At 40.5% G+C, this 21,395-nt stretch overlaps 1 protein-coding gene across 1 annotated transcript in view; it reads right to left on the bottom strand.

Moving 5' to 3' along the window:
- Positions 1-21,395, bottom strand: part of LOC143270578 (uncharacterized) — a 96,297-nt gene that overhangs the window by 45,206 nt on the left and 29,696 nt on the right. Inside the window, exons 14-18 of the mRNA XM_076561003.1 lie at positions 13,627-13,694; positions 12,915-12,936; positions 4,885-4,952; positions 4,130-4,154; positions 771-878 (exon numbers count right to left, since the gene is read on the bottom strand). Coding sequence (XP_076417118.1) covers positions 771-878; positions 4,130-4,154; positions 4,885-4,952; positions 12,915-12,936; positions 13,627-13,694 — 291 coding nt within the window. The remainder of the gene's footprint in view (positions 1-770; positions 879-4,129; positions 4,155-4,884; positions 4,953-12,914; positions 12,937-13,626; positions 13,695-21,395) is intronic.

Below are 21,395 nucleotides of genomic sequence, written 5' to 3'. Positions count from 1 at the left end.
GCTGAGACTATATTGAAAATGTACCATTTCCCTTTTAGGTTATCTTCACAAGATTTTGTGACAACAACTGAATAAATTATCCAGGCAGGCATAGTTACAATGCAGAGCTAGTAAGTCCATCCCAAACCGTGAATTATTGGTAGTATCACAGACTTAAAACAGTAAATGTTCTGAGGAAATGTGTACCAATGAGAGGATAAGCAAAGCACATTAAATAGCACACTCTGCTCACTTTCCATTATGTCCTTGTAACAGGAACAGAACAGATACCTCCTATTTTTGTTGTCCTTAATGAAATCTTTAACCCATTGCTAACTGAAAAAACAATGCATAACATGACCACTAGTGGACTCTTGCTCATTGGATCATACCTGGAACATTGTTATCTAAGGTGAATCTCACCCTCTGTCATGAGATGCTAGAACTTTGCCAGGTTCCTTTTAGGAACATCAGCTCTACTCCATCTGCATTACCCACATGTGGGAGAAAGGATTAAGGGTGATTCACCTATTCCTGTCTACAGCAGGTGAAGCCACCCTGACTCATACTAATGAGCCTCAGTTTCCACCAGTTCATGCTATTGAATGAGAGCCAAAGGTGACATCAGATGCATTTTAAAATCTGTAGTTGTGTTTACAATGAAGACTTAGATATATTGGAATTATCCTACATAGGGAAATAGTCTTAAGCTTCTCTTTAGATTTACATATAAAGAAAATGATTATCACCACATTACACAACTGGACAGAATTACAGAATTCACAACATACCTTTTTCATTAGGAATTTCTATAGAATAAAATTTACAGATTTCTGGTGTCATCACATCTGTATGCGGTATTGCTTGTCTTTGCTGAATTCTCTTCAATAAAGGAGAAACTGGGAATGCATCGAGAATAGAGTTTCATGTCAGCCTCATGGCAGAAAAACAGAGGAAACTAACAACTGTTTGTTTGTACATTTGATCTGATTGCTTGTTTCCGGGTACAGTCATCAGAGTGAGATTGTGCTTCAGGAGGATCACTGAATAGTGTACAACCAGTTAAGCATTACATGAACATGACAAGTAAAAGCTAATTTATGTGGAAATGCAGAAGGAAGTGCCCCATGACTGAACACACTTTGTGAGTGTGGTGCCAGAGCAGAGTGGTATCACTCTAATTCTTCTTAGAGCCCATGACACCTTTGCAATGGCTCCATTCACCAGCTGCTCACTAAGACCCTAAGAATTTCTTAAGGACTACCCACAGGACTCACTAAGCTAATACAGATCTTTGTAATATATACTATAGGAAAAAGCACAGGCATTCAGAAGTGCCCTGTGATGTCTGTGAGATACCAGAAGACTTCAGCTACACAGGAGTAACTGAATTCAGACAAACTGTTGCATTTACTCTAGAACACTGGAGAACTGTTATTCTTCATTCTTTGACTGCCCCTTATATAGTAGTATATCTCATGGACAATGTATGGCATTGTCCATGGGAGGTAGGAAGTTAAGAAGCTTTGAAAACTTGTGACATTTCACACAATGGAGCAGTAACAGCTGCATTTGTGTGCCAGTGACGACCTCTCCTGACAGAAACAACTGACAGGAGACATGCTCTGCAGGCAGTCCCTGACTCCAAGTGTGAGCTACCTCCCAAATGAGCTGTGGGATTCCTGGATCAATAAACAGCACCTTCCTCTATCATCCTCAACCTGTCACCGGCCTCTCAGTGACTGAGTCTGAACCTCCGGAACAAAATTGGGAGGATACCAATGCTTCCAGGCTCCAAGTCAATCTAAACCAAGCTGTCACGTGGAGGATGGGAGGAAAGGAAACTCTTTTAATCTCACCAAACCTGGATAAACCCTCTACAGGAAGAGGCTGGAAAAGCAGCCTGGTGCCATTGTGGGTGACAGATGTCCCCTGAAACTGTGTGGACAGTCTGAACTGAGTTAAGCTAAAAGAATGGTAGTCTACACAGGCTACATGTGAGTTTGCAAGGTGCTGTTCATCTATTCTTCATGAAAGTTCTGTTTCTCCAGAATCTTTTCCCACACAGAAACACACCGGCAATGGACGAAGTCCTACTCCCCTCTGTTGTTTTTTTTCACTTTTTTTTAGAGAAAAGGTCTCTGGCCCACAGTGATCTCAATGCCACTTTGTAGAAATAGATGACTTTGAACTTAAAATTCTCCCATCGGCACCTCTGAAGGAGGTTTATAAAGCTATACAACCACAGCACATCTTTTGCTTACTGGGAGCTCAAACCCAAGGCCTTAGAAATGGTAGGTATGCAATGAACCACATTCTCTCTCAAGAACTAGCTCTTCTTTGCCAAAGGCCTTCATAGCACATGCCTGAGCAAATATACAGAAACCATTTTGCAAATAACGATGCTCTTCTTACTCCTACCTGCTGCCTGTGGTCCCCCTAGTGCTCCCACTCACAGGCAATATGGACACTGACTACCAGTGAGCAGAAGTCCCCTTGGAGCCCAGAGTCTAGCTCACATTTAAAAACCTGTTTCCAGGAGCTAAGGAGACCAGAGGTTAACATCCCCTGCTGTTCCTGTAGAGGACACAGGTCTGGTTGGTTTCTATCACAGAAAAAACAGCTCAAAACAGTCTATAACTCCAGTTGCTAGAAACCATACAGCTAATTTGAGTCTGCATATGTATCATAGATACAAATGGTGCACATACATTTATGCAGGTGAACACTTGTATACCCAAAATGAAAATAAATATATCTTTAAAAAACGTCCTTCTATTAAGAAAATGCTTCAGCACAGATCCAGAGACACGTGGTAACTGGAGTTCCTAGTGGATATTATTGTTTAGATGAGTGTCTCTTTTGTGCTCATGCTAATGTTGTCTATTTACTAAATCTTGTAATTATTTTTTATATATATTACATTTATTTTTGTTCTATTAAAATCGTGATCTTAAATTTGCATGAGAGAATTTTTTAATTTTTCATTTTTTCCCTCTTGTTGGAAACAGATTTTTTCATACAATATTCCTAAATTATAGTTTCATCTCCCCCTGATCCTGCCAGTTCCTCCCAACCACCCCCCCCTCATCTGGATGCACTCCCTATCTGTCTCCCACTTGAAATAAAAATTTCTGAAAGAAACAACCAAACATGACAAAAGAAATATAAGAGAAAGCAAAAACAATCATATCTAACTATTTCTTTAAAAAATCTTTCTTTCCTATTTGATACTATAATAAGGACATCATTTCCCACGCCTGTTTCTCAGTGAAAACCCTCCTCTATAACCATAAACCTTTCCTTGCCCTCTTTCAAAGCATGGCTACTCTTCTAACTAACTGTTTGTGTGTGTGTGTGTGTGTGTGTGTGTGTGTGTGTGTGTGTGTGTGTGTGTGTGTGTTCCAAATCAGTACTGTACTGTACTGTAAAACTCTAAGGGAAAAACCTCTGCCGCATCACCCCATGCATTGTCTGTCTCCCATTCTCAGATCACTGATCTGACTAGAAGCCTGTGGGCATTCTAACCTTTCATTTTTCTGAATGTCTGTAGGTAGATGAGAAACAATACCCTGGGCATTTGCCTTCTGTGGTAGTAACTACAGGGTCCTGATCTCTGCAGTTTTGACCTATTGAAGGCAGATACTGGGATGTTGCAAGTTAGGGATTACCAAGACCTCGGGCTATAGAAGGTCTCTTGATCTGCATGGACAGCCTCATCATTTACCTCTGTGCCATGGTTTATTCTTCCATAGAGTAGCACACAAACAAATAAATGTACTACATGTGATGGGCTTTGACATATATACTTTAGGTCAAGCTTGTATCCTAATATGGTAATTCAACAGCTTGTCCCTGTAGATTGGACTGAGCAATTGGGATACCTATCTTGGGGAAAACAGATTTAGATGTAGCCTGGTATACACCATTCCAGACTAACTACAGGCATCATAGCTGAATCCAGTGCATATGGACAAATGCCTCCACTATTTTTTTTTTAACTTAGGGGTCCACTTTAAAAAAAAAATACAGTCCAAATGCTCCCAATAGGTGGCATAAATCACAGTGGCTGCTTAGATATAAGGATACCCAGTATTTATAAAATTCATTTGTAAAGGGTGTCTTAAGGAAGAGATTCCATAATACATACTCCTTCTTTGGCTGCGGCAACGCACCTGAAACATAAAAGAAAGAAAACAGTCTGTGGCCTAGGTCATGATGAGTTCTGTTTGCATGGGTCATTGAAACACATATGAACATGATATAATGCCAATCAAAGTGGGAAAGAGTCTTCAAATAAAAGACTCTGCTTTAGTATATATGATGGTGTCACAAAAGAACTGGTGTTCCTCACTTGTACCCCTTCCCACTTTTGCTGGTTCCCACACCAGATCAAGAGGCACTATCTGTTTGGTCTCTGCTGCGTGTTCCCTAAGCCACACTGCAACATGCTGGAGCATCTTTATGATCCTGCTATGAAATTAACCCTGCCACAATGTAGCCTCAATTATTTACACTAATGCTCACGTGTTAAAAGTCTAACCTTCAGCATCCCTACACTGGACATAGGAAGATTGCTCCATATGACTGTTGTAGAACGTACTGCATGGAAATTGAGGGGATCTGAAGTGCCTGACAACTTCTAAACCAAAACTTTAAGTTTTATCTAAGAGGATCTTTTTTCTCCAGAAGAAAAAGCCTGCTCACAAGACTGATAATTAACACTGGATGCTTTGATGCTCTATTCAGTTTGGACCAGGCTGGTACAATTCTTCTTCTCCCCTTCCAAACTAACTCTCTAATACCCATGATGCCTGCTCAGTTTTGTTGTTCAGTGGGATATCCTCTGAAACATAAGATCACTAAAGTAACCTTTCTACTTTAGAGAGAAAAAGGCTCTCTTACCTCCAAGGGATTTTCTTCTGTCATTGTGCGGCCATCTGGTCTAAGTGTGTCATCATTTTCCGTTAAACCTAGGGGGACAGAAAGTCATGAGCTTGCAGACTGTCAGCTCTTGGTCCTGCTTCCTACCTATGTAGTATCCTTACTTGATGTGGGTAAAAGTGCATGGACTTAGGACATGTGACTAGACCTACTGAACAGGATTGTTGGGCAGCTGCTGAACCGTCTTCCCTTGAAGGAAATTAAAGCAGAGAAAGACCAGGAGAGATATGAGTAAGAGATTTGTTGCATTTCCAGACAGTGGACACCCAAAGCAACATAAAATAATCTGTCTTTGATTGTGTATTGTTAAATTAACATTTTCACATGTATTCTATTTAGGGCCACTTGTGAAGTCTCATTTTGGGTGTGGAGGTCAGTGGATAGTTTGTGGGATCTGTTCCTCCCCTTTTGCCAGGTGTGTTCTGAGTTTCAAATCCAGGTCATTGGGCTTAGAGAAGGCATCGATTTCCTTGGAAAGAAGAATTTTATCCTTCCCTGTGGCCAAACTTGTGTTTAAACTTTAGTGTTTGTGTTTACAATTTTTATCATTCCAATTTCAGGTAAGAGTTGACAGATGAGGACGGCAGGAATACAATCTTTTATGTAGTAAAAGTCTCACATGAAACTCTCAACTTGGAAAGAAGAGAATCACTATGAAGGAAGCAGCTGTATAGGATGTCAGCATTTTACTCCAAGATCAAAAAACATAAAGAAATTTGCACGGACTAGGAAGAGAATCACAAGCTAAGAGCAGAACTAGAAATACAAAAGAAACTCCAGGACTTAGAAGATGTGTAACGATAGAATGTTGGCAGATAAATGCCTAGTGATATATGAGAGTGCTTTCATTAGCCACTCTCAAGAAAAAACCCCATGAACTACTAGGAGAAGCAAAGACCATTTTGAAAGATGAAATAGGCAACTTTGAATCCAGAGTGACATCCATTCAGCAGGTGTTAGCACATCTGAAAGTTCAGTTGGATGCAAAAATTGTCCATCAACATAACCAGTGAGGCTGGTGAAAAGGAATAACATCAATATGCAAATATTAAAATATTTGTATATCTTATCTGGAGCTGTGGGTTGTAGTTTGGTTACCCTTTTCTTTACTTCTGGTATCCATTTATGAGTGAGTACATACCAGAGAAGCTAGGTAACAAGGAGGACCTAAGAGTGATGCAAGGAATTCCTGGGAGAGGGAAATAGATGAGACTTCCTGAGTGAACTGGGGGTTATGGGGGACAATGGAGGGTAGTTGTATGGGATGTGAGCATAGGGGAATGGGATGGTGGAACTGGAACAGGGGCAGAGTGGGAGAGCAATGAAAGAGATATCTTGATAGAGGGAGACATTATGGTATGGATAGGGAGAAACCTGGTCAGGGAAGTTCCCAGGAATCCACAGGCATGACCCCAGCTAAGATTACTAGTAATAGTGGAAAGGGTGCCTGAGTTGTCCTACCCTGGTGATCAGATTGGTGAAAAGCCCTAACTGTCATCATAGAGCCTTCAGTGAATAACTGATAGAAACCCATGCAGAGAGCTAAGCACCAGGCTGAGTTCTAGAAGTCCAGTCGATGAGAGGGAAGATTGATTCTATGATCAAGGGGCATCAAGACCATGATGGGAAGACTTACAGAAACAACTGAACCAAGCTAGTGGGAACTCATTAACTCTGGACCCACAGCTGTGGAGCCTTACATGGGACTGTACTGGGCCCTCGGTGGGGGTGAGATATTTGTGTAGCTTGGTGTGTTTCACTGCACCCTGACTGTAGGAATAGGATCTATCCCTGGAGCATGAGCTAGCTTTTTGGAGCCCATTGCCTAATGTGGGACATCTTGCACAGCCTTGATGAAAGGGTGTGGGGCTTGGACCTTCCTCAGCTGAATGTTCTGGGTTTTGCTGACTCTCCATGGGAGGCCATACATTTTTGAAGGAGGAGATGAGTGGTAGGCTGTGGGGAAAGGCTAGAGGCAGAGCAGAAGGGATGAAGGAGGTATCTGTGGTCAATATGTGGAATGAATAAAAAATTTCTTAAAAAGATTTGTCTAGCAAACTCAAGCATTGTTGAAATGATAATTTCCATTCTTCAAAGGACATGGAGAGGAGTTTTAAACATTTCATTTCATTAATGGAAATCTATATATTTAATGTATTTTGCTTCTTTATTTCATATTTTCAGAAGGAGACAATATTTATGTATCCATTTCATATCATAAGTATATCAATTTTAGTGGGTTCATGTGATGTTCATAAAATCAGCTAAACCAACAACGAGAACTTTAGATTTTCTAAATATTGTGTAGGTAATTGCTTTCTAATGATTGACGGTCTTATGAGTGAAATAAACACTCAAATTGAGCAAGTGAAATGTTACATAAATCAGTTCCAATGCAATAGAGACCCAAGGAATCAACAGTCTCTGCAATGTGCAATGATCTGGGAATACAAGCAAATCATGCAAGTGATTAAGTTTCCCGATGGTGGCATGATATTTGGCAATAATTGACTTTACTACATCTTTAACCAGAAATGGTTATGAATTTATTGCAATTGTGCCACATGCCATTCAGATTTCTTGTTCATGGGTATGCATGAATGTGCATGTGTGAGTGTAGGTTTGATCATAGGTGTGGATTAGATTCATTTGCTTGGCTGCAGGTAAGTGTTCATGCACATGGATGCGAGAGGAGGGTATGCACTATCCTGCATTAGTCCACACACTCAGTTACCACTTGCCCTCCATTCTGATCCCCTAGTGTCAGATCCCTCAGTGGTGGTATTGGCAGGGGTCATCCTCCATTGTCCTTCCTGCCTAGCTTTATGAGGGACCCTCAACCTAATGCCAATTCAGGTATGGACACAGGTAAGTGCCCCATACCCAGCTCTCTGGAGTATTCTAAACCTATTCTAAACCTGTTCTATCATAATGTGCTGCCCACCCATGAAGCCTCTCTATGCCCAGACCCAGGCAGATTTATCAACTCTCTTATGAGTCTGAATCACTTCTCTCCTTCCATTCTACCCACCGGCAGGCCCAGACCCAGAAAGGCAGCACATCTGTCAGCCCTTTTGCTGACTGTGACCCATGATACTCACTCTTCACCCTGTGTGACTATGCCACACCAAACAGGTTATGGAGGCCAATACTAGGTCCATCTTTTGAAAGCTCACCCAGGACCCTTAACTCATCCCACCACTTAGTCTCAGACATAAAGTGGTAGCCAGATCCATGCACAGAAGTCGTACATTTTTGGCAAGGCCTAGGTGAAGGCCATGTGTTTTGTCTTCAAAAAAGCACTAAAGGTGGACACTTCTCAGAGGCTTCTGCCTTTCCATGCAAAATGAGGGTGTCTGTACATGAGGCTGCCTGCAGCACAGCTACAGACGGGTATAAAGTAGACACAGTGTCAAGGAAGTTAGCAGACATTGCACTAATTGGGGTCAGAGCATTAGGTGTTCGAGAGTTCCAAATGGACCATCAAAAGTCAGTGGTTTGGCTTTGTCACTTTCCATAAATTTTGGGACAAACTTTTTCAGGTTTTTTTTAATGTAATTTAGTTGTTCTTTTACACTAATCTGATTAGGAGACCTTTCCTAGCTGATTTTAGACTCAACTCTTCCCTCTCTTTTTTCATATTCAAGTGTATCAGCTGTTCAACAGCAAGGTTTCACCTCTACCCACAAGGCAAGGGCATGAGTCAGATAACCTATTAAGATTCAACCGTCTTTCTGGGCATGCAGTCTCCAGAGAAGGTTTCTGTTTTGTCTTCTTCTCTCCAAGTTGTCTTGTGACTCTGATGAGCTTAGTGAGGGAGAGAAAATTATGGAATAAAAGAGACATGGGACATAAGAGACTCAGTTGGGCATTCTTTTGAGCAATGTTTCAATGTTCCCAGGTAGAAAGGATATCACACACCTTGATGCATTACCAGGTGCAGTGTCTACAGGACCCATGATCCCAGAGGAATGCACCAGAGAAGGGAGGAAGAAGATAATGGGGGTAGAGACTGCTCCTAGGTCTAGGAGGGACACCTTGCTCAGAAGCAATAACTGTTGAGTTTAAGGAGAGGAGACACAATGTATTAAGGCTACTGAGATTGTCTGTGAGAAGGAGCCAAGCCCAGAGTTGTTCAATGAGACAATGCAGAAGATCAGACAGACTTGTAAAGATCAAAGTCCATCAACCTACCAAAGAGATGAGAGCCTGGAGGAAACACAATCCTCAGATATGAACTCATTTCCACCCAAAGACCACCATGTCAGATACTCCAGGAGAAAGTCATAAATATACAAAACATAGAGGACAGACACAGCCTGTGGCAAGATGTGTGTCAAGAAGGTGGATCCCCAATTGCTCATGTCCTTTAGCCCTTGGAACATGGGTATTAGCTTATGGGAACTTCCTAAGGCACCATCTGTATCTTGGAATCAGAATCAAGAATGCATGAAAAAGAGCCAAGGTAGGGGTCAGAGATCAGATCCCTGCTCACTCATAAGGTCAGAGGCTCAAGGATGAAGGACACGTCTCTGACCTCCTTTACACCTCAGTCATCCTGCATGGCAGTCCAGGATGAGGCGCATAGGCTGGAAATGAGCTACCCATTAACACTAGTCCCTTCCTTGCCAGTATATAGGAGACGTGGCAGTTCTGTCAGAGTAAACATCCATTTTACCCAGCACTCTACCCTGTTGGTGCCACGTGAAGCAGGAGCTAACAGTGAACAGAGGACTATGCATGGACTGCTACAAGTCCTGAAGGAAGAAATGGAAGGGCTCTGTTCTGCCTGCTTCATTGGACCCTAACTGCTAGACTGCTCTTGAATAATCCTTTTGTACACTGTGAATATATGTTGGTGTGATTGGTTTAATAAACAAGCTAAATGGCCAATAGCTGAACAGGTAAAAGTTAGGTGGGAAAGCCAAATTGAGAATGATGGGATATGGAAGGGTGGTGTCAGAGGAGTTGCCAGCCAGATGCAGAACGAGTCTGACATACCTAATTGGATAGACGTAAAAGCGCTAAGCCTCATGGGAGAATATACATTAATAGGAATGAGTTGTAAGAGCTAGTTAGTAATAAGCCTGAGCTATTGGGTAAACATTTATAATTTATGTTAAAGCTCAATGTGGTTTTTATGAAGCTGCTGCTAGCACCCAGAGAAACTCTGCCTACAATAGACTATCATCTACAGGTTTCTGTGAGTATAAGAGAGAATGTTGTCCTTCACCAGACAGAATGGCTCTATCGTGTTAGTACACAAAGTGAACTCAATACTTCATGGGCACAATCATGGTGAATCTCAACAGTCAAACAGTCAATTGGATGATACCCAATACTGGGCATGGAAGTGTGAGATTATATCTATTAGGTTAGCTGAGGTGGGATGACTAATGAACTCTTCTTGGCATTATTGCTTAAGAAGGTGTGATGGTTATTGCTTGCCAACTTGTTTGCATCTGGAATGAACTAACCCCCCAAAATGGAGGGCATATCTGTGAGGAATTTTTTTCTTAAGTTGAAGTAGGAAGACCCACTTCTAATTTGGATCTTTGGAAGAAATAGGCTGTAATGCCAGTGAAGGAATGCACTTGTTAACAAGACCAGAACAATCAGGCAAAGAGCAAAAGCTTCCTTCTTCCATGTTCTTATATAGGCTTCCAGCAGGAGGTGTGGGCTGGATTAAAGTGTGGCTTCCTGCCTCAAGTTCTCAGTTAAAGGCATGTGTCTTCATGCCTCAATTGCTTGTCTTTTCCCAGCTCAAAAGATCTAGATTAAAGATGTGTCTTCCTACATCAAAGGGGGAAGTGAACAGGAGCTCCCATTCCTAACCAAGAAGCTATCTTCATTGGCAAACTCAAGGGAAAAATCAGTTTTCTCCAATAGAGTCTCATTAGGTATATTAACCATGCTTAAGGGTAGACCCAATGCAAGCATGCAAGCTGTAGATGGCCAACACACAACATACTTAATGGTTTTGTAGACTTTTTGGGTCTCATATTGCTTTTGGGGGAGCATTTTTAAAATCTTACTGGTCTTTTACAAGTATATTATAGTTTCTGATTTGGTGTTTTTATGTTGCTTTTTTGAGTGTGTGTGTGTGTGTGTGTGTGTGTATTTGTTGTGCTTTTACACTGATTATATATTGGTTTTCTTTTTTAATTTGCTTGTTTCTTTTCTACAGTGAGAGATAAAGATAGTGGATGGGTGGTAAGGTGGGGAGAATCTGGGAAGAGATGGAGAAGGGGAAACCAAGATCAGAATATATTGTATAAGTTTTCAAGAAAGAAAAGGAAAACATTAAATTTTAAAAAGCAACCCTTGAAAAAGGAGTAATGTCCTGGGAAATACTGTCTTCAAATGGCAAAGTACACTTTCCCCAGACTCTGCTTACCACTGTGCCATTGAAAGAGGAAAAGGACACCCCCCTCTCATTTTCCTTGTCCTTATTGATATCTTTCCCACTCCCTGATCCTCTAACACAATGTGTAACATGACCACCCCTGGATCCTTGCTCATTGGATCAAACCAGGAACACTGTTATCTAAGGTGAATTTCACCCTCAGTCATGAGACGCTGGAACTTTACCAGGTCACTTTGAGGAACATCAGACCTACTCCATCTGCATCACCCACATGTGAGAGAAAGTATGAGAGAAGGTGGTTCACCCATTCCTGTCTACACCCGGTGAAACCACCCTGATGCATACAAGATGAGCCTCAGTTTCCACCGGTTCATGCTACTGAATAAGGTGACATCAGATGCATTTTAAATTCTGTGGTTGCATATACATTGAAGACGTAGATATATTAGTATTATTCTACATAGGAAAAAGTCTTAAGCTTCTCTATAGATTTATATATGAAAGAAAATAATTTGCAACAGTATACACAATTGGACAGAATTATGGAATTCCCACAGCACCTTCCATTTTTATTGGTGTTGTTTGTGTGCTACTTCAGGAACGGGAGATCCTTCCACATCCTGAGGGGCAACAGCTTGCTCCTGACAAATTTCCCTTAAGAATTCAGGAACTGGGAATGCATTATAACAGGGAGTCATGTCAGCCTCATGACAGAAAAACAGAGGAACCTAACAACTGTGTGTTTGTCCATTTGATCTGACGGCTTGTTTCCGGGTACAGTCAACAGAGTGAGAATGGAGCTTCAGGAGGATCACTGAATCAGTTAAGCAATACATGGACTGTGTAGGTAAAGTCTAAATTCATGGCAACGTGACAATAGAGAATACTGGAAAAAGCCATGTATAGCAAAAGCCTAAGTGAAAAACCCCTGCCCCATCTCCCCATGCAGTGTCTTTCTCCCATTCTCAGAAGCGCTGATCTGACTAGAAGCTTGTGGGCTTTCTAACCTTTCATTCTTTGGAATGTCTGTATGTAGATGAGAAGTAATGCCCTGGGCATTTCCCCTCTGTGGTAGTCACTACAGGGTCCTGATCTCTGCAGTTTTGACCTATTGAAGGCAGATGCTGGGATGCTGGAAGTTAGGGATTACTAAGTGCTTGGGCTACGAAATGTTTCTTGATCAATTCTTGAACAGCCTCATCACTTACCTCTGTGCCATGGTTTATTCTTCCATAGAGTAGCACACAAACAAATAAATGTACCACATGTAATGGGCTTTGAACATATATACTGTAGGTAAAGTTTTCATCCTAATTTGTTAATTCATTAGTTTGTCACAGGAGATTTGACTGGGTAATCAGGATACCTATCTTGGGGAAAAACAGATTTAGACACAGCCTGGTACAGAACATCTCAAACAATCTAACGAGATCAGATCTGAATCCAGTGACAGTAGACAACCCCAGTTTTTTTTTTAACTTCAGGTACTACTTTTTTTTAAAAACCAAAATCCAAGTTCTTCCCTATAGGTGGCTTAGATCACAGTGGTGCATTAGACATGAGGATACCCAGTAATTATACTTTTCTAAAATGTGTCTTAACAAGGAGATTTTATAATACATACTGGTATGTTTTCTAGACTCCACCTGAAATTTAAAGGAAAGAAAACAGTTTGAGGCACAGGTCATACTAAATTCTGTTTACATGGGTCTTTAGAACACATGTTGACATAGTATGATGCCAATCAAAATGGGCAAGAGTCCTATGTGTTAGTATATTATGTGACAATGTCCCAGAAGAACTGGGACTCTATAGTTTGTGCCATTCCCACTTTTGCTGGTTCAAAGGCCAAATTAATTTGTTTGGTCTCTGCTGAATGTTCCCTAAGCCAAGCTGCATCTTTATAACCTGACTGTGAGATAATTCCTCCTCCAGCTGGGCCTCAATTATTTACACTAATCCTCATGCAGTAGAAGTCTTACCACTCAACATCTCCATGCTGAAACCCAGAAACTTTGGAACATAAGTAGAACATAAACTGCATCAAGATTTTAGAAACCAGAAGTGGCTGTCAACTTCTGAGTGAAAATTATACACGCATCTAAAGAGGAACCCTTTTCTTCAGGAGAAACTATCCTCTCACACAAACTGTGATAAATGGCACTGCATACTTTTATGTTCAGTTCAGTCAGGAGCAGGCTGGCACAATTCCAGTTCCTTTTCTCCCTGAGCTAACCCATGATGCACCTGGCTTTTGTTAACTGAATTTCATATCCACTACAATGTAAGGGACAAAGTAACTTTTTATATTACTTTGAGAGGAAAGGCAGTCTTACCTCCACCATCATCACGGGTAGCTCTCCCTGTTTTCTAGAAGAAAATGTAGTGGAGTTTTTGTGTATCTCTAAAAAGACAGAAAGTAATTTGTCAACACATGGTATTGTTTTTAATTACTCCAGGGATGTATAGAAGTCTATGTGGCTAGCATATGTGACTTGATCTAATTGTTCCCCCCAATCCACTCCTCCTCTGCTTCTCTGTTCAGAAAGGGGTAGGCCTCCCGTGGGTGTCAACAAATCATGGCACGACAAGTTGCCATGGGACTAAGCACCCCCCTTGCAATAAGGCTGGGCAAGGCAATCCAGTATAAGGAACAGAATCTTAAGAGCCAGCCAAAGTGTTAGGAATGGTTTGCTTTCTGCTTATTCCAGAACTGTGGATTATATTACTGTCACACAAATTAAGGCAAAGAGAAGAACTGAAGAGAAATGAGGAACAGAACTTTTGGCTTCCTAGACAATGGGAATCTAAATCAATGTGGAAGAATCTTTCACTGCAGGAAAGTAAATAAGTCTTTCAAAATACACACTGCATTTATTCTGGTTGGAGGAAACCATGCATGTGTGTCTGTGTGCAGGTGGAGTTAGGAGGAGCTCTTCAGGGGTCTGGTTTTCTCCTTTCACCATGTGAGTTGTGGGATTCAACTGCAGTTAGGTCAGCAGGCTGGGCTGAAAAAGTCATTATGCACTGATCCAACCTATCTTTTCTAATAAAAGAAGCTTTATGATTAAGCAACAAAATACTGTCACTTCCTGTTTTAAAGCAGGGAACAATTGATACTTCCTGAGGCACATGTCTCAAATCTATTTCAACCTCCACCAATCCATATATGTTGACTCAGAATTTATCACTAGTTATGATCCATGCTAATGTATCCATTTTACTTGGGAAATTTTACTAGGATGAACATATCTGAAAATATTCTTGCCTATGTTGTGTGTACATTATTCCCTAAAGTATAGCATATCGTGTATTATATTTTGTTATACTGTGCTGAGTATTGTCAGTATTCTACAGGGTTCTAAGGAGCATGGAGAACATGTATGTGTTATAGCCCTATAAGACACAGTGTAATATAAGGGCTTGATTAGTTTCAGATATTGGTGCTAAGGAGTCTGGAAAAAATTCTAAGGAAATACTGAGACAACTGTACATAGTAACACAACTCTGCAAGTCATGACGAAAGAAGGAAAGGAAGCATGGAACCACCTTCCAAATTCACATTATCTAAGAATTCATCCAAAGTACAATGTGAAAGAATCAATCAAAAATTCCAGAAATTTAAGTTCAATGTTGAGTTAGTAGAGCAATTGGGAAACAGTCAATTTGGGTATAGCTGACAACAATGATATTATCAACTATCAAGTACCAACATTTATGGAATTACCACACAAAAAAGAGCAAAATTAACATATGTCTCAAATTTAAAGGTAACACTGGACAGAAGTCAGAATAAGAAATATATCCTTTTCAATTGGCACAGTATAGTCACAGTGTACCATCACATAGTGTACCACTCTCAGAAGAGCACTTGCATGTAAGACTGCACCCACACCACCGCCTTCTCCTCCCATCTCGTTAGTTCCCTTTACTTTGTTCACATCATATACACATATGTAATTTTATTTTTACATAAAAACCTAGTCCTTCAAATGAAAGAAATTACCTGGGACTTGCCTTTTTCAATGAACATAAGACATTTAACATGGCAAGTATATTCACTTACATCTATGTTCTGCAAATGACATAATCCCATGCTCCTTAATAGTTTACACAGTGTCTTACTTAGGGTTTCTATTGCTGTGACCAAACACTATGATCATAAACAACTTGTAGAGGAAAGAGTTTATTTCAGCATACAATTCTCTCTTCACACTCAGTTTCTGGGGGAACTCTGGACAGGAACTGAACAGGGTAGGAACAGAGTCAGGAGAGGATGCAAAGGCCATGAAGGAGTGATGCTTACTCACCAAGGCTCGCTCAGCCTACTTTCTTACAGCACTCAGTGACACCACCATAGGGGTGGCACTGCCTACAGTGAGGTGGGCCCTCACATATCAATCATCAATGAAGAAAATGCACCACAGGCTTGCCTATGGGTGAATCTGGTGGCAGCATTTTCTGAATGGAAGTTTCCTCTTTCCAAATGACTCTGGTTTGTGACAAGTTAAAAAAACAAACAAACAAACAAAACAAAAAACAAAGACAGCACACCTGGATTTCAGGGAGAAGGGGATTCTGACCCCCGTTTTAATTTTTGAAACTATAATTCAGTTACAACATTTCTCCCTTCCCTTTTGGGGAAGGGAATTTAAATTAAGCAAAGTATAAGTAACCTGAAAATTCAAGATGCTAGGAATATGACCTTTCATGAAGTAAAAATCACATATAGACTACTCTACTTCCTAAAATCTTTTCTGTTAATATTAAGCTCCTTGTGGTCTGGCAGCTTTATTGGTGAAATTAAGGGTTAAGGCCAACAACTGAAATGCTATGTATATTAGAAGCAAGGAACTATATGAGAAAGCCACAGACGATCACAACTTTTGTGATTAGAATCTCAAGGATTTTACGATATGTTTGAAATACTTGACCTTATTGCAATAGTAATAGAAGTTGGTTATGAGACTGTTGCAGTAACGTAAAATGTATTTCAGGTAATTGTATCGTGTGTGTGTGTGTGTGTGTGTGTGTGTGTGTGTGTGTGTGTGTGTGTGTAAGTGCCTGACAATTAAAATATGAGAGCTAAAAGAGGGCATGGCATACCATGATGTATCACCCTTTCTCCTTTCTTTCAGACAGGGTCTCTCACAGATGCCGTAGATAGGATGACAGCTAGCAAGCACTAGAAATACTACGGTCTATTCACTCAACAGCATGGGATTACAAATATGAACAGTTCTGTCCAATTTTTTTGTATGTGTGTGAGCAGATTCAAGCTCAGATCTACTGCTTTTTCAGTAAGTATTCTTCTCATTGAGCCATTAATTACCTCAATGATAAATCTTTTTTTTTTTTTTTTTTTTTTTTATTTACTTATTTACTTATTTATTTATTTATTTTCCATCACAGGCAATTTATTTTGTTCTATTCATTCACAGTTAATACAGAAAATACTTGGAAACATTTCCATATAATGTTTGACACAGAAATCATCAAACAGAAGTATACAATGTTGACAGGAGGCAGTACATTTATAATTTATAACCCCAAATGTATTTATATATTAGAAATGGAAAGATCTACAAATGAAATTATGAAGGTTCACCAAAGTCATTTAATCTGTCAGTTTCTCATTCATTTTTATGTCTTAGTAATACTCTATTGTATGAATAAGCCACATTTTATTTCTCTCCAGTATTTGATAGCTATTTGAGTTGTTTTAACTTTTTTACTATTAGCAACATACTGCTATAAACTTTCATGTACATGTTTCATAGGTGCACATTTTCAGTAGTTTGAGGATATATTCCTAAGGGTAGAATTGTTGAGTAACAGAGTAACAATGTTTTGCATTTTGACCAACCACCAAACTGTTTTGCCAAAGTGGCACACCATTTTACAATCTCACCAAATCCTTGTTTTTAAGGCTCTGATTTTTGTACAAAAGCATTCAATCATTCTGTCAGACCAAACCAGGAAAAGTAAGCTATAGTTCAGAGCTGTTCTATTCCATTTACTATGCAAAGCCATTCTTGGCGTTTGAAACTCTCAGCCCTTTTGAGTATTCTTGCAGTGTTCACCTTTTCCTCCACCACTTTTTTTTTCTTCTTTCTTTCTGGTTTATTTCTATCTATTACAAATGTATAAAAAATCCTCCATCAACGCTGCTATTAGCAGCAGAACCTTGAGAAATATACCTTTGGTTTGCCTCAGAAAAGGAACACATATTGCACTGTAAAGTTTATAAAATTGGCGCAAAACATTGTGATAATGTTACAATACCAGTTTTAAGAGTTCAGTGACTAATGAGGAGCCAATGGGATACATGCAGAACTGTGAAAGCGATCTCACTTAGCCAGCTGTACATGTAGACTGTAAATCTACATTCAGATCATTTCTGAACTAAAACTATCAGCTCAGTTTATCTGTTGAGGTCAACCAGGAAACCCAAGAATATACCTTGATTTTTGCAAAAAACAAAATAGGGGGAGGGGTTTCTTCAGCATTTCAGTCCACGAGTAACAGTATCCTAACAGGCAAAGTGTTCTCTCGCTGTCAACATAGAATGAACTGCTGCTGGAGGTCAACTTGGGTTTTAATTTGCATTAGCACTTACATGCATAGTAGTCCAAGTTGTTGACCTCATGACTTTAAAAAGTAACTCTAAAAAAGTAAAATGGCCCTTCTTGGAAGACTAAAGAAAGACATCCAGCCACAGTTGTAAAAAGTCTCATCAAAACAATATACCCTTTTATGAATTACGCCTCAATTAAAAAAAAAAAGTAGCCCCAAATAAGAAGCAGCTCTGAAAAAGAAAATATAACTTAAGATATTTGAAAAAAACAAGGTGAATACAGGTTCAAAAATAATTAAGATACATTTTCTTAAGGCTACCTAGAATTAGGCTTTAAAGAATTCTACCATTTCAAGTTTACCACTAGTTACTAGATACCTATTTACAAACAAGATGTTCACTTTTATTGTTCCTTTATCAAGAGAAAAATCTACCTTCAGACTATGAGGGTGGTGATGGGGAAGGACTAGAAAACAAGATTCAAAAAATCCCATGCAAATATCACATTTTTCAAATGGAAGAACTCCAAACTGCACTAGAAGTTCCAATCACTAAGACACTTTCCATTGAAATGATTTAAGTACAACTACATGGCACCAAGGTTTAGGCCTAATATAGGCCTGACAACCAAGTCCTTGTTTTCTGGAAAAAAGGCCTCAAAAGTCCCACTCAATTCCACATAACAATACTTCAAAGATCAATTAGGTTTTCCTTTCCTTAATATTTTTGTTTTTGACTTCTAATCTTAAAGACTAGATTCAAACTTAGCTCATTTCCCAGAAGGCATTGCTTCCCTTTGATCTATGAAAGAGTCCACCAAGACCTCTTCCTCAAAACCATCTAGCCCCCAGCCTCCAGTCTGTGCTTGTGATGCATCTTTCTCAACATCTGGAAGAAAGATGCAGCTGTTTGCCAGAATTCAGCACTCCACTCTAGATCTCTGCTGCCTTAGTCTCCGTCTCGGATTTACGAGTCCTGGTAGTTACCTGGACCACTGATGCATTGCCACAAGACTTTTTCTCTTTTGAAAATCCTTTTTCTCTAGATATTAGGATAGCTACACCAGCTTGTTTCTTAGGTCCATTTGCTTGGAAAGCCTTTTCCCAGCTCTTTACTCGGAGGTAGTGTCTATCTTTGAAGTTAAGGTGTGTTTCTTGTATGCAGCAGATGGATGGGTTCTGTTTTCTTATCCATTCTGTTAGCCTATGTCTTTTTATAGGTGAGTTGAGACTATTGATATTGATGGATATTAATGACCAGTGATTGTTAATTCCTGTTATTTTTTGTGGTTGTGTTGTGTTGTCCTTCTGTGGTGTATGTTGGTGTGGGATTATCTATTGCTTGATTTTTCATGGATGTGTTTAGCTTCTTTGGGTTGAATTTTCCCTTCTAATGCTTTCTGTAGGGCTGGGTTTGTAGACAGGTATTGATTAAATCTGGTTTTATCCTGGAATATTTTGTTTACTCCGCCTATGGTGATTAAGAGTTTTGCTGGGTATAATAGTCTGGGTTGGCATCCGTGGTCTCTTAGTGTCTGCATGAGATTTGTCCATGATCTTCTAGCTTTCATAGTCTCTATTGAGTAGTCTGGTGTTATTCTGATGGGTTTACCTTTATATGTTACTTGGTCTTTTTCCTTTGCGGCTCTTAATATTTTTTCTTTGTTCTGTGTATTTAGTGTTTTGATTATTATGTGGCGAGGGGACTTCTTTTTTGGATCCAGCCTATTCGGTGTTCTGTAAGCTTCTTGTATCTTCATAGGTATTTCTTTCTTTAGGTTAGGAAAGTTTTCTTCTATGATTTTGTTGAATATATTTTCTGTGCCTTTGAGTTGGTATTCTTCTCCTTCTTCTATCCCTATTATTCTTAGGTTTGGTCTTTTCATGGTATCCCAAATTTCCTGGACGTTTTGTGTTATAACTTTTTTGTCTTTAGTGTTTTCTTTGACTGACAAATCTACTTTCTCTATCGTGTCTTCAGTGTCAGAGATTCTCTGTTCCATCTCTTGCAATTGGTTGGTTATGCTTGTTTCTGTAGTTCCTGTTCGTTTAGTCAGGATTTCTATTTCCAGCATTCCCTCAGCATGTGTTTTCTTTATTGTCTCAAATTCATTTTTCAGATCTTGGAATGTTTCTTTCATCTGTTTAATGGCTTTTTCTTGGCTTGATTTGATTTCTTCCCATTTTTTGTTCGTTTTTTCTTCCATTTCTTTAAGGGAGTTTTTTATTTCCTCTTTAATGGAGTTTTTCATTTCCTCTTTAAGGGAAGTTTTTATTTCCTCTTTAAGAGAGTTTTTCATTTCCTCTTTAAGGAAAGTTTTTATTTCCTCTTTAAGGTAGTTTTTCATTTCCTCTTTAAGGAAAGTTTTTATTTCCTCATTGAGGGAATGTTTTATTTCTTCTTTAAGGGCCTCTATCATCTTCTTAAAGTCATTTTTAGGGTTGATTTCTTCTGTTTCTTCTGTCATGGGATGTTTAGGTCTTGCAGGTGTAGAATCACTAGGTTCTGATGTTGCCATATAGGTCTTTATGTTATTGCCTGTATTTTTGCGCTGGCGTCTACTCATCTTTTCCTCTGTGCGGTGCAGGTGGTGTCTGTGTCTGAGAGTGCCTCTCTTGTTCTAATTTTTAGTCTTGGTTTAGTAGGGGTTCTTGGTTAAATTGGTGCTATTGGGCTGTTTCTTCAGGGACAGCTGATTTCAGTTGGTGAATTATATACTTATGATTCTGGTGATCTGGTTTAGTGGCTGGGTAGCGCCTTCTTCTGTGTTCCCAGGTCACATTTTGTTCATTTGTCAACTCCTCAGCTGATCTTATTTCTTCAGACTTCAAACTGTAGGCATCTGAATCCTCTCCCAGATGGGTTTCAGCTGAGCAGGGTAGTCTCACCAACACCTCCAAGTTGTTGGGTTTCACAGGATCAGCAGTTGGGCCCTGGGTTGTCCCCAGAGAGAGTGCCCAGACTCGCCCTGGTTCCGTCCCACGGAGATAGCCTCTTCCCCAGGTGTTGGGGCTAGGGGTATCCCCGTTCCAAGCTGCGTCCGCCCCTCTCCGTCCCCGGGCCTGTCCACCCCTGCGGCCCGCCGCCACAGGCCCACCTGCATCCACTTGTCTCCGCCACCGGGCCTATATGTCCCTGTCAGCTGCCGCTGGGTCTGTCTGCCTCTGCGGACCGCCAATGGGCCTGTATGTCTCTGCCGGCTGCCACCGCGGGCCTACCCACCTCAGGTTGTCACTGCTGTCGGGGGCCCATCCACCTCTGCGGGCCGCCACCGGGCCTGTATGTCTCTGCTGGTTGCCGCTGGGCCTGTATGTCCCTGTCGGCTGCTGCCACTGGGCCTGTTCACCTCCGCAGGTCGCCGACCTGCGTCTGCTTGTCTCTGCCGCGTGGCCTGTCCACTTCTGTGGGCTGCCGCCGGGCCTGAATGTCTCTGTCGGCCGCCACCGCCGGGCCCATCCACCTCCGTCTGCTTATCTCTGCTGCAGGGCCTGTCCACCTCTGTGGGCCACCGCTGGGCCTGAATGTCTC

This window comes from Peromyscus maniculatus, chromosome 23, assembly GCF_049852395.1.
Source record: "Peromyscus maniculatus bairdii isolate BWxNUB_F1_BW_parent chromosome 23, HU_Pman_BW_mat_3.1, whole genome shotgun sequence".
In the NCBI taxonomy this organism is placed as follows: Eukaryota; Metazoa; Chordata; class Mammalia; order Rodentia; family Cricetidae; genus Peromyscus; species Peromyscus maniculatus.
This window is presented reverse-complemented; position numbering and strand designations above follow the sequence as displayed.